A 12,206-nucleotide genomic window follows, 5' to 3' on the forward strand; every position below is an offset into this window, starting at 1 on the left:
TACTAGTTTATTATTTGGTTGAAAGTTTGAATATTTAGTTGTTAATTATTAAAAATATTAGTTGGTTGATTTTGTTAGTATTAATGCCATTTTATTCTAAATTTAGAATGTAGTCGAGGGTTCTGGTCCACGGCATGCTAGATCACGCGGCATTAACGCGTCGGTTAGGAGAGATAGGGGTCGGGGATTAGTATACGGGAAGGTAGTTCTTTACCGGAGCGCGACAGAGAAGTGGGTAGTTCTGGGACTTATTTGGATGAGCGGGAGGGAGCCAGTCCTAATCCTTTGTTGAGGACTACTAGCTCGGTTTCGGGTTCAGGTTCGAGATACAATGATGATGGACCTGAGGACGATGATGCTGATGCTGATGCTGAGGTGCAGCCGACTGTCGTGACGAGAGGTCCTGATGGGAGATTTACGAGTTCACGACCACCTCGATCTGTAACGCCTTGGCTTGTTCAGGGGCCGATGGACGGTGGACCCGATGTTGGGACCGTTATTCCTAGTTTTGGGGCCCATGTTGCTCGATATATTTGGGACGGGCATGATCGACGGTTTTTGCGATGTCATACTAGAGCTAGTGTGTGTAGATTGTTGAGTGAATGGATGGAGGGATTTACGGCAGACACTGCTACGCGGATACGACAGGCTGGGTTGTCGCACCTGCCGAGCATTATGCACGACCACCTTGATTTTCCGCTGATTTCTGCTTTTGTGGAGAGATGGCAGCCAGATACAAACACCTTCCACCTACCTTTTGGTGAGATGACCATCATGTTGCACGACGTTTACCACATACTTGGTATTCGGGTTGAAGGTGATATGGTTGCCGAGGATCTATCTAGTGACCGGTATAAGACATTTGCAGCTGAGTTGTTACAGTTGAGTACAGAGGAGCTACAGGTCAAGACTCAGACTGCCATATATAGGAATGGTGGCGTCCATACTGACCAGATTTTTGATAGGTGTCGTACTGTAGAGACTACAGAGGAGGTTCAGGTCATTGGTTACATGTGGGTCTTTTTGGGTAACACGCTCTTTACTGACAAGAGCGGTTGTCGTACCCACCCTTCTTTTCTCACTGAGTTGTTTGTGGAGCATAACCTGGAGAGATTGACGAGATACTCCTGGGGTTCAGCCACACTAGCGTACTTGTATCGTCAGCTCGGGCATGCCACCCGAAATGGATGTGATTCTATCGCGGGTTGTCTAACTCTTCTCCAGTCTTGGATATATGAGTACTTTCCATGTTTTCGGCCTCACCAGGGTGTGTTGACACGAGACGTTCCATATGCACGTGCAGGGTTATGGGATGTTGGTATGGCGCGGAAGCATCAACAGCGTCTCGTGTCCTTTCGTACTCGACTTGACCAGCTGGGTGACCATGACGTATAAATAGATACGTAATACTATTTGTTTTACAATGATTTAATTTACAGTTGATTTACTCTTGTATTAATTTGTAGGTATGCTGGTTTCCATACGGAGCTTTTCCTGCATTACAGGTGCCTAGGACTGTGTTTACTGGATGTATTCGATATCGAGGCAACATAGAGCCATATATGCCCGGTCGAGTTGTTCGACAGTTGGGGTTTATACAGGAGGTTCCCGGTGACATGATTAGGCCTGATGATGCTCATAGACCAGTTAGTGTTAAGTCTTATAGGGTCAGTTTTTCAGCTTAGATGACTACTCGCATGTGGAATGGTTTTGTTCCCGGTGCTGCGTTCAGTCTTCTGCTTGGTGGATATACTAGAGTTCCGCCTGGCGGACATACTTGTGCACCTGACTACCTATCATGGTTTAGGAGAGTTAGTCATCCTATCGTCACTCCTAATGTTGAGGATGATCACGGTCTTCCTGAGAGGACCAACGTTGATTACGTAAGTTTTTTATTACTTGTTTTTTTTTTATTTAATTTATTTTTCCTATTATTATTAATATAATTATAATTGTTTATGCAGTGGGTAGGACGATTCATGGTTACAGCACAGCGATCACTTAGTGAGTACCCTACACTATCGAGAGACACCAGAGCAATGTTGGAGCAAGTGATTTCTGATTGGAATGCAATAAATGGACTTGCTGATTAGTTGTAATATTTATTTGTAGCTTGGACTTTATTTTTTTTATTAGACTATGTTTTGGATGTTGACTATGTTTTGGATGTTGTTAGTGGCCATTTAAGTTTTACACATTTGTTGGAAATAATCAAGTTGACATTTATGTTTGAGTTTTTTTTTTATTTTTTTTTTTATTTTCTAATAGATTGTGTACTTGCTTCACAAAAGAAATGCTTAAAATAAATTAAAAAAATAACCATGTTTATTAATAAAGTTAAAATAAAGTTGAATCAAAATCCACAACAATACTCAACGGTACTCAAGAGTTGATTAATGTCTGCCACAATTGAAGCCTTCTATCGTACCTTCTCTCCCACCCGTTTACACTTGCATGTCGAGCGTTAAACCACATTGGTGAAATTGGAGGTAGTGGGTGGTCATGTTCCATATGCAACCGAATGAAATGCGATCCACCAACAGTTCCAATCACAAACTCCCCGGAAGGCCTATCTAAAGGTCCACGATTGTTCAACGGAAAAACAGTAGTAGATGGATAGTAGCTCGACGGTCTATTTCCTACTCCATAACAAATCACCACCACATTCCATAATGTGGCAATAGCAAAAAAATCCTGTTGTGCTACCATCCAATGCTCCTCTCCACACGCATCACCATCCCATCTAATCCGGTCTATCTCCCTTTGCAGTCCTGAACCAACCCCTTGGCCCCATATGTCGTAGTAAATCATGCTGTACAGCCAAGGGTGAGAGCCAACCTCATTTGCCATTTGATGCCGAACCAATCGCCACTCCTCTTGAGTTCCGTACAATAAATCTGCTACGCAACGAAATCCGCAGTTCCCATCACCAATTACATCCTTAACACCTACGACGTAAGGCCAAATGATGTTGGGAATAGCGTAGCTGTATCTGCATTGGCGCATGTCGAACCCAGTACCTACAAAATTAAAAACATAATATGACATATAGTTAAATTAAAATTTAGGATGAATAAACATATTATTTAAATCGATGATCACCTGTATTAGATGGGGGTGGTCTACTTCTAGATCGATTCTCTCGCCCACTACGTTCAACATGCTCAAAAAATGAAGGATCCCGCCTATTACGATTCTCGGGTGGTCGTCCCCTTACACGGGGGTTGACTCTAGGCTCCTGAAGGTCATCGTAGTTAGGATCCATCTCACCCTCAATAACTCGTGACACGTGCCTAAGCATCACAGGATCACTGGCAATAACCTGATCAACAAGGGTGCGGAAATGAGCTCGATCCTCATCAAAGAGCCTGTTGAACTCTCAATCCAACACTTCAATGCTGAATGCTGGCTCTCAACCCTGCAGTTGTTAACATTGCCAAAGTGTAGTACCTGGTTTGTCCAAAACAATACAAACTTCTCCTTGTGTACGAGCCAAGTGTCCATAACATATTCAATCACTTTCGGCCATCGACTCCACTTGGTTTTCAGCACTGCAAGTTCTCTGTTATATGCCTCTTCAGATGTAGCATTAATCACAAGCCTCCACCTCCCATTTTTGAACTTGACACCAATCTCCTTTTTTTTTCAAACATGGAAGTAACCTTCGCCTCAACATCTTTGTTAATATGCCACACACACAACATGTGTCTTGTGTTTGGAAACACGCTCTTCAACGCTGCACAAAGGCCAAGCTCCCTATCTGTCAGTAGTACCGATGGCTCTCTATGATAACCGATCAACAACCTCAAGCACTCAAGCACCCACCGATAACTTTCCTGAGACTCTGACCTCATGAATGCGTATGCAACAAGAAAGTTTTGATTAGTCGATGTAACCCCAACAATCTCAAAGAATGGCATGCCGTATCGATTCGTCTTGTAAGTGGAATCTATACCTATCACGTACGGGTATGTGCGAAGCAAATTTGTCATGACCGGGTGTGCCATGAAAGCATGTTGCAACACATTGTTGGAATCAGTAAAAACCCAAGTGAGGTATTTGCTCTGTCTGGCCAAATGAAGCACCTGGTGAGCTACTTCTCTTCCTTCAAATTGCTCCATTCTTATTTTACTTCTGCAGTTGTAGACATGCCTGATGTTAGGATGGTCTCCGGGAAACTTTTCTACAAGATTTCTCATGATATGTCGAGGTGGCACCTGTGCCTGAGTCATGTCACACACTACCTGCTTAGCAGCAATACTAAGACCACTAATTTGTCGATGTCCCTCGGGATAAACAACCAAAGAATGATTGTGAGTTCCGTTCAAGCAACTAAGCTTCCAACCATTTACTACTCTGACATACTCAACCTTGAGTTTGAAGGGACAATTGTTTGCCTTGCTTTTGGTGTCTTTGCGTATCGCGTTCATCATGTCTCTTATCATGCCCTTTTTTCCACGATCACAACTCACATATCGATACGGTCGACCACTCCGATCGGTCTTGTAAGAAGCCTTCACTAACATAAATCCGAGCGGTCGACAAACATTTTGTGCCCATAGAACAACATCCTCAAAACTCGGAAACACTTCGTTTGTCAAAAAATGTCCACTATAGTCCACACTGTCACCATCCTCGGACTCAGAATCCTATATAAATATTAATAAAAGTTAGAACCAAAGAAGACGACTAATAGTAATAACAACAATAACAATACAACTAATTATAAAAAAAAAACTTTCAACCATAATAATGACAATAACAATAATAATAACAATAACAATAATAATAATAATAACTAATTTTAATAACAATAATAATTTCAAAAGTATAAAATCCAATGACAATCAACCAATACGTGAAATAAAAAATTAAAAAAAAAAAAAAGAAAAATCGAAACCCAGGAAACGCCTAGGATTTTCGAATGACCTAGGCTAAAACGCCTAGTTTTTTCGAAACATCCTAGGATATTCGAAAAAACTAGGCGTTTCAGCCTAGGTCATTCGAAAATCCTAGGCGTTTTCTGGGTTTCGATTTTTTAAAAAAAATTAACGCAACGTACCGATTTTGATCGGTTCGACGAGCCTTCGGCAAGCATCAAAGGTTGTGTTTCTGGTATTTCGTTGTTGTCCATAAGATCTAACCAAATTGATTTTGCAAAATTTATAAAATTTGTTTGATTTCACGGTGGTTGGGGTGGTTGTCCGATGAAGGTCGGTGGCCGTTCACCACTAGAGAGAGCGGTAAAAAATTTTGTGTCCAGTAAAAGTATGAAATTAAGGTAAAATTAATTATTTTTATAATCGTTATAATAAGGTTAAATACGTAATTTAATTTCATTTTGCGGGCGTTAGTTAGAAAATCGAGGGCGATATTTAAAAACCCCCATGCAAAAAACATACGGAGTACTCTGTAGTCCGTATAAAGTTTGATAGTCCGTATTACGTACAATTTTTTAAAATCAATCATCAATAATCTAATATATATATATAAAGGAGAGTTTTTCCTGAGTTTTTAGAGAGCCACGTAGGATATAATTTTCTCAGCGCGCCATGTAGGATTATAAATCTTAATAGTAGCCAATTAAATAAGAGATTATTAATTTCTTTTAGAATTAAATAGTTTAAATGCCATGTAAGCAAAATTGGCGAATGGGATTTTTAAGTTTAAATTAATTAAATATTATATATTATCTTTTACTACTAGGAATTTTATAATAATAACAAACTTTAGGCTCATAAATATATTAAAAAAAATATTATTTTAAAAAAATCAAACAAACCGTGCATCGCACGGGATTCATCTAATATATAAAGGGGAGTTTTTCCCCGAGTTTTTAGAAAGCCACGTAGGATTTAAGAAATTATTAATTTCTTTTACAATTAAAAATTTAAAATAAGCAAAATTGACGAATGAGATACTAAATTTTAAATTAATTAAATACAAAATATTATCCTTTGAGATTAGAAATTTTATCTAATATTTTAAAACTAATATATAACAAAAAATCACATAAATATGAAAAATATTTTTATAAAAAAATACTAACAAACCGTGCATCGCACGGGCTTCATCTAGTAATATACTAAAAGACACACCAACAATGACACATGTTATTTTCTGGCGTGTTCTTAATTTATTTTTTTTAAGAAACTTTATTATGGAAAAAAATTTATACATTACTCCCTTCGTTTCAATATGATAGTCCCATATGGAATCAATCACATAAAATAAGAAAAGGAGAATATTTGGAATCTAGCATTAAAGTAAAAAACAATTCACAAATAGTTTTGCTTTATTTATTTTATTTTTTATTTTTTTAGGAAAGCATTAGCCATAATTGCATAAATCAAGGGAGTAATTTCTTTACTTAGAGTCATTTCATTAACTCACAATCAATTAAACTAAGCAATCAGAATTTATTATGTATAAAATAGGAAATAAAAACTAAGTTAAAAGTAGAATATATTCAATATGGGTAGATCTTTTTGAAACGCCCAAAATAGTATATGGGACTAATAAATTGAAGCGGAGGGAGTACATAAAAAAAAAGATACCGAGTAGAAAATTTATACGTATATAAAATATTATAAAAGATTTGATGTATATTTCTATAATATATTGTCACAACTATATAAACATCAGTAGATACAATAATTTTTTTATGTATATAGAATTTGTGTCATATATTACAAGAATTCTATTTTTTTTTTATTAATTTATTTAATTACATATTAGAAGCTCAGTAGTTCGAATATCAAATATTAAAAATTAGGGAAATTATCAATAGTACACCCAAGGTTCAAGCATTTATCAATGGTACACCTACTAACTATTGTTTATCAGCGATACACCCAAGGTTTCACACACTCATCTACAATAAACCTAACGTTAAACAAACGTTAATTTTGGTTTTTTTTTTCATTTTTTTTAACTTAAAAAACTTCCTCCTTTTTTTCCCTCTTTGCTTTCCCTCCTTTAAAAAAAAAAAACTAACTTACCCACCCACCAACCCACTCCAACTGTATACATATATAGTTTCCTTTGTGTATTGAATTATGCATTTGGATTTGCACATCATTTGTTATTGTTTAAATAAGAATTTCAGAAATTTTAAAATTAGAAGTCAATAAAAATAACATACTTAGCTTTATCGATATCAAAATTAAAGTTTACAATAGCATTACATTATTTCAAAGCTACTACTAATAACACCATATACATAACAATAACAATTTTAACCACCAAATGAACAAAGTCAACAAATTCATTTGTTTTGTGCATGAACTCATTGAAATCTCTCCTCAAAAGTTGAACACCAGTAGCTTCAGGTGTATTAGTAACCCTACCTGCTGTGTCAGTAACAATCTTTTCCTCTTTAACCCACATGAAGAATTCACACAACCTGCACTTGTAGTAGGGTCTTCCTGGGTTTGAAACAGAGCTTGAGAATCTAATATCAACAGATCTTGAGGGGGTCACAGTTGCAATTAACTGATTTGATTCACAAACTCTACCATTCCTATTGCTAGAAGACCCCATGGCAGAAGAAGTCATTCACAAGCCAAAAAAAGAAAAAAAGAAAGTGAAGAGGGAAATTCGAGAAGAAGGAGAAGAGTAAACTGCAAAAGAGGGGGGGAAACTATATATACACTTGGAGGGAGTGGGTGGGTGGGTTAGTTTATAAAAAAGGAGGGAAAGCAAGAGGGGAAAAAAAAAGGAGGGAGTTTTTTAAGTTAAAAAAAAAACAAAAAAACAAAAAAATCAAAATTAACGTTTGTTTAACGTTAGGTTTACTTTAGATGAGTGTGTGAAACCTTGGGTGTACCGCTGATAAACAATAGTTGAGTAGGTGTACCATTGATAAACGCTCGAACCTTGGATGTACCATTGATAATTTCCCTAAAAATTATTTTAAATAAAAGATTTGAGGTATCCTTCCACAAAAAATTAAAAATATAACTATTATAAATTTAAGCAACAAAAAAAAAACAAAAGTCACATTCTTCCCATAATTTGAGACATACTCACATACATGGTGTAATGTCCAACGTTTTTTAAGAAAATGATACCAATACAATTTGTTAGTGAAATCAAGTATATATAAAAAAAAAAAATATGCACATTAACAAATGTGTAGTTTTAAATGCCCCAATCATCGATCACCTTTTATATATACCCGGGTTCACGTGGGGGTAGGTGTACGGGTGTACCCAAGGCAGTTTTTTTTGCTTATTTAATATTTTTTTCTTGAGCAAATATATATATATATATTGGCTCTTTAATAGATCATAATATTCTAGACAAATTTATATTGTATGGAGTATAATTAAACGTATTGTTAATATGAAACAATTACTAAAAGTTACCGTGCATGACACGGGACCTAATCTAGTTTAACATTAGAGCAAACACAAATATACAATGGTTGCCCACAAGTCAACAACCCTTATTAATTGGAATTTTTCTATCACCTATAACCACTCTATTTAATAAGTATACTAATGTGTAGCTCGGGTGTTGCACCGGTTGCTACTTTAATTAGACCTTGTGATTATGAATTATATACAATTATTTTCATGTTTTTAACATAAATTATAATTGGCTTACATGGTTAAGTAACTATCTTTCTTATTAAAGGTTGGCTTAGATGTTATAGTTGTAATGTAGAAACTTTTAATATTTATATTTAAAAAATGTAAAATATGATAGCAAAAAAAAAAAGAGGAGAGAGATGACATCATCATTGTTTATGCGGGAGAATTTTTTATTGAGAGAGCGACACGTGTGCAATGATGAAGTTAGCAACATCTGTTTTAGTAATAGTTAATAGATGCAATAATAGTTTTCTATCTATAACTTTATAATGTAATAATATTGCAGTTGTACCTATTAATGAAAACGTTTGTAATAGTTTCGAAACGTAATTCATAGTTATTTTTATTAGTCCTGCATATATTATTCTCTTTGTTTTCTTTAGTGTGATAAATTTTTTAATTTTTTTTTATAATTACAGAACTTTCATCCTATTTTGCAATTAGGTACGGAGTATAATTTTTTATAATTAAATAATAGAGTTAAATTAAGGATAAGTATTAAGTACTAAAAATTACTAGGGCCTGTTCACTTCAGCTTGATTTCAGTTCAGTTTAGCTCCTAATTTCCTTCTCTCATAAAATATTCATTTATCTCAGTTCAGTTCAACTCCAATTAGTTCAGTTTAACTCAGTTCAATAAATGTGAACAGACCCTTAACCTAATTTAACATAAGAGCAAATACAATGGTTGTCCACAACCATTATAGTTATTATTTATTTTATTAATTTTTCTATCTTTCACGTCACCTATAACAACTCTTATACCCATTTGATAACAAATGCATCCCAATATTTAACCACAACATTTGGATTATACATTCTCTCTCCTAATTTTACTCAACCCCACCACTCACCCTCCATTTTGCCACGTCACCTAGGACACATATCAAAAGCAAAAAGTAAGTATTATTTTGATCAATAACCCAAAGTTGTAAATGATTAACCTGGTTATTGGTTTTATTCCACGTAATTTTCTCTCTCTTCGTTATTTTATTATTTTATTATTTTCTCTCTCTTAATCACCAAGGCAATTGGTTAATTGATGTGTTTGCTCTAAACTAACTTAGATTTATAAATGAGTAGATCCAACAAGATCTTAAATAATTACTATATATTATTTATTGATTTATTTCTACAAGGTAAGAAACACACGCAATGTGTGTGTTTGCAATATAAAAAACTTGGTTTTGAAAAATATATAAGAAACTAATTAAGCTATATTCTCCTCTTTATTCTAACAAACAACAGTAAATATTTGATGGCGTAAATTAGAAACTATTGAAACATATATACACAAAGTTTCATATACGGCTGGCCGTACGGTGCGGCCAGCCATGTATTTTTTTTTTTTTTTTTTTTAAAAATTCTTCTCTCTCCTCTTTTCTTCTTCCATCTTCTACAACATTTTTCTTTTTCCCCCAATTTTATTTCTCTCTCCTCTGTTCTTCTTCCATCTTCTACAACATTTTCCTTTTCCCCCTAATTTTATTCCTCTCTCCTCTTTTTTCTTTAAACTTCATTAATGGTGTCATCTTCTTAGCCCAAATTTCTTCAAACTTCATTAATGGTTTACTTTTGGAAATTTATGTTCTACGACTTTTATGTTGAATTCAAGCTTATTTGCTGAAGATTTTGATTATATAACTTGTAAGTTGTTAAATTTTATTACTTAATTTTTTGTTTAATTGAAGAACGAAAAACAAATTGTTTTCGTGTACAGTGGTGGTTTCGTGGGTGGGTAGTGGTGGTTTCGTGGATGGGTGGTGGTGGTTTCGTGGTTTTGGGTTCTAGATCTAGTTTCGTTGGTGGTTTAGGTTGGTAGTGGTTCGTTGGTGATGGTTGTTGGTGGTAGTTTATTGTTGGTGGTGGGTAAGGGGTTACTAGATCCAGCCAGGGGTTACTAGGTTGGCGGTCAGGGGTTACTTGGGGTTACTAGGTCGGCGGTTAGGGGTTACTTGGGGTTACTAGGTTAGTTAGGGGTTACTAGGTCGGGGGTTACTTGGGTTACTAGGTCAGTTAGGGGTTACTAGGGATTACTAGGTCGGGGGTTACTTGGGGTTACTAGGTTGGGGGTTACTTGGGGTTACTAGGTCAGTTAGGGGTTACTAGGTCAGCCAAGGGTTACTTGGTCAAGGGTTACTAAGTCAGTCAGGGGTTACTTTTGTCTTAGGGTTACTTTGTCTGGGAGTTACTTTATCATTTGCTGATTTGGTACCCTACCGCATGGTGCGGCCGCACCAGAAACGTATATATATATATATATATATATATATATATATATAAAGTTATGAAGTTATGGAGTAGTTTTTATTAGGATAGGATGGTAGGTTTTTTTTTTTTTTTTTTTTTTTTTTTTTTTTTTTTTTTTTTTTAATTTAAATTCAGGTTGATAGTTTTTTTTTTTTTTAAAAAAAATAGTTGAGATAAGGTAGTTATTTGTATTTTATTAAAAAAAATTAATATTTAATTTGTACTTTTGAAAATTAAGAAGCGTAATTTGGGAATAGTGAAATTTATCACTCAAGATGCCCTTTCTCTTTATATATTACTATAAATTAGATTAGCAACTATTCAAAATAGGTTATTAGAATTTGACCAAACACATATAAAGGAGCAATTTATTTATTTATTTATTTATTTGACAAATAATGGAGCATTTTTCGAGGAATGGAATGAGTACAAATTTTATAATCCAATTCAAGTATGAAGCATTTTGTAAGGCATAAAAATAAAAATAAAGAGGTTGAGAATTAAAAGGTGAGATAAGAATAAAAATAATGATTTTCTTATTTGGTATAGGTTGAAATTTGAGAATTAAGTATTTCCTCCATTCCCTTTTATTTGACACTTTTGAAAGAAAATCACGGAAATTAAGGCGGAGAATATGAATTAATAAAAGTTAGAGGTGATCATAAGTTCGGGTCAAGCCTTAATATCAAATGTAATGCCCAAACCAGCCTAAAAATTGCGGGCTTGTCGAGTCAAAACGAGCTTTTCAAACTCTGTCCAGACCGAGTTCGGGCTTTTTACTAAAAAGTTGCTTTTTGGCTTGATCGAACTCGCCCTTTTTCCGGGCCAGATTGGGTCGAGCCATTGTTGATCACCTCTAATTAAAGTATATGGAAAAGTAAAATTTTCAACCAATAAATTAAGGAGTACTAAAAGATTAAAAGTGCATGGAAAAGAGACATTTCCCATTTAAAAAATAATTAAAGTACATAGGAAAGAGAAGTTGAGATATTCAAGATATGTAAAACATTAAATTAGTCAAAAGTTGGCACAATTTTTATGACAAATGTTAGGGTAAAATAGAAAGAGAAGTTAATAAGCGACCAAAAAAAAAAAAAAAGTACTCCGTATAAAAGTCTTTTATACTAGGTTAGATCCCGTGCATTAGCAAATTACGATTTTTTATCCTACATTTACGAAGTATAGGGCAAATTAGAATATGTTTCCATTAAATAGTATTCCCTCCGTCTCTTAATACAATGCCTTTTTTTCTTTATTATGTGAGGAATAAATGCTCAAAAGAGGCATTGTATTAAAGGATAGAGGGAATACAATACTACGAGTTTTTTCTTTTATTACTACTAGTTAAAATGTTAAATC

At 34.8% G+C, this 12,206-nt stretch overlaps 1 protein-coding gene across 1 annotated transcript; it reads right to left on the reverse strand.

Annotated features, from left to right (window-relative positions):
- Positions 1–2,382: 2,382 nt before the first annotated feature.
- Positions 2,383–7,557, reverse strand: LOC145627614 (uncharacterized). The gene is made up of 4 exons (XM_081679979.1): positions 7,216–7,557; positions 3,652–4,649; positions 3,103–3,368; positions 2,383–3,020 (listed from the first exon to the last, which is right to left on the reverse strand). The coding sequence occupies exons 1-4, from the start codon at positions 7,555–7,557 to the stop codon at positions 2,383–2,385; spliced, it is 2,244 nt and encodes a 747-aa protein (XP_081536105.1).
- Between the last annotated feature and the right edge of the window lie 4,649 nt (positions 7,558–12,206).

Source organism: Chenopodium album, chromosome 4 (assembly GCF_948465745.1).
Source record: "Chenopodium album chromosome 4, dcCheAlbu1.1, whole genome shotgun sequence".
In the NCBI taxonomy this organism is placed as follows: Eukaryota; Viridiplantae; Streptophyta; class Magnoliopsida; order Caryophyllales; family Amaranthaceae; genus Chenopodium; species Chenopodium album.

Coding starts and splice junctions, on each gene's coding strand:
- LOC145627614 (XM_081679979.1), bottom strand. CDS start 7,557: ATGACTTCTTCTGCCATGGGGTCTTCTAGCAATAGGAATGGTAGAGTT. Junction 4,650..7,215: donor TTGTTATTGTTATGTATATG/GTGTTATTAGTA, acceptor ATATTTATATAG/GATTCTGAGTCCGAGGATGG. Junction 3,021..3,102: donor ACCACCCCCATCTAATACAG/GTGATCATCGAT, acceptor TTAATTTTGTAG/GTACTGGGTTCGACATGCGC.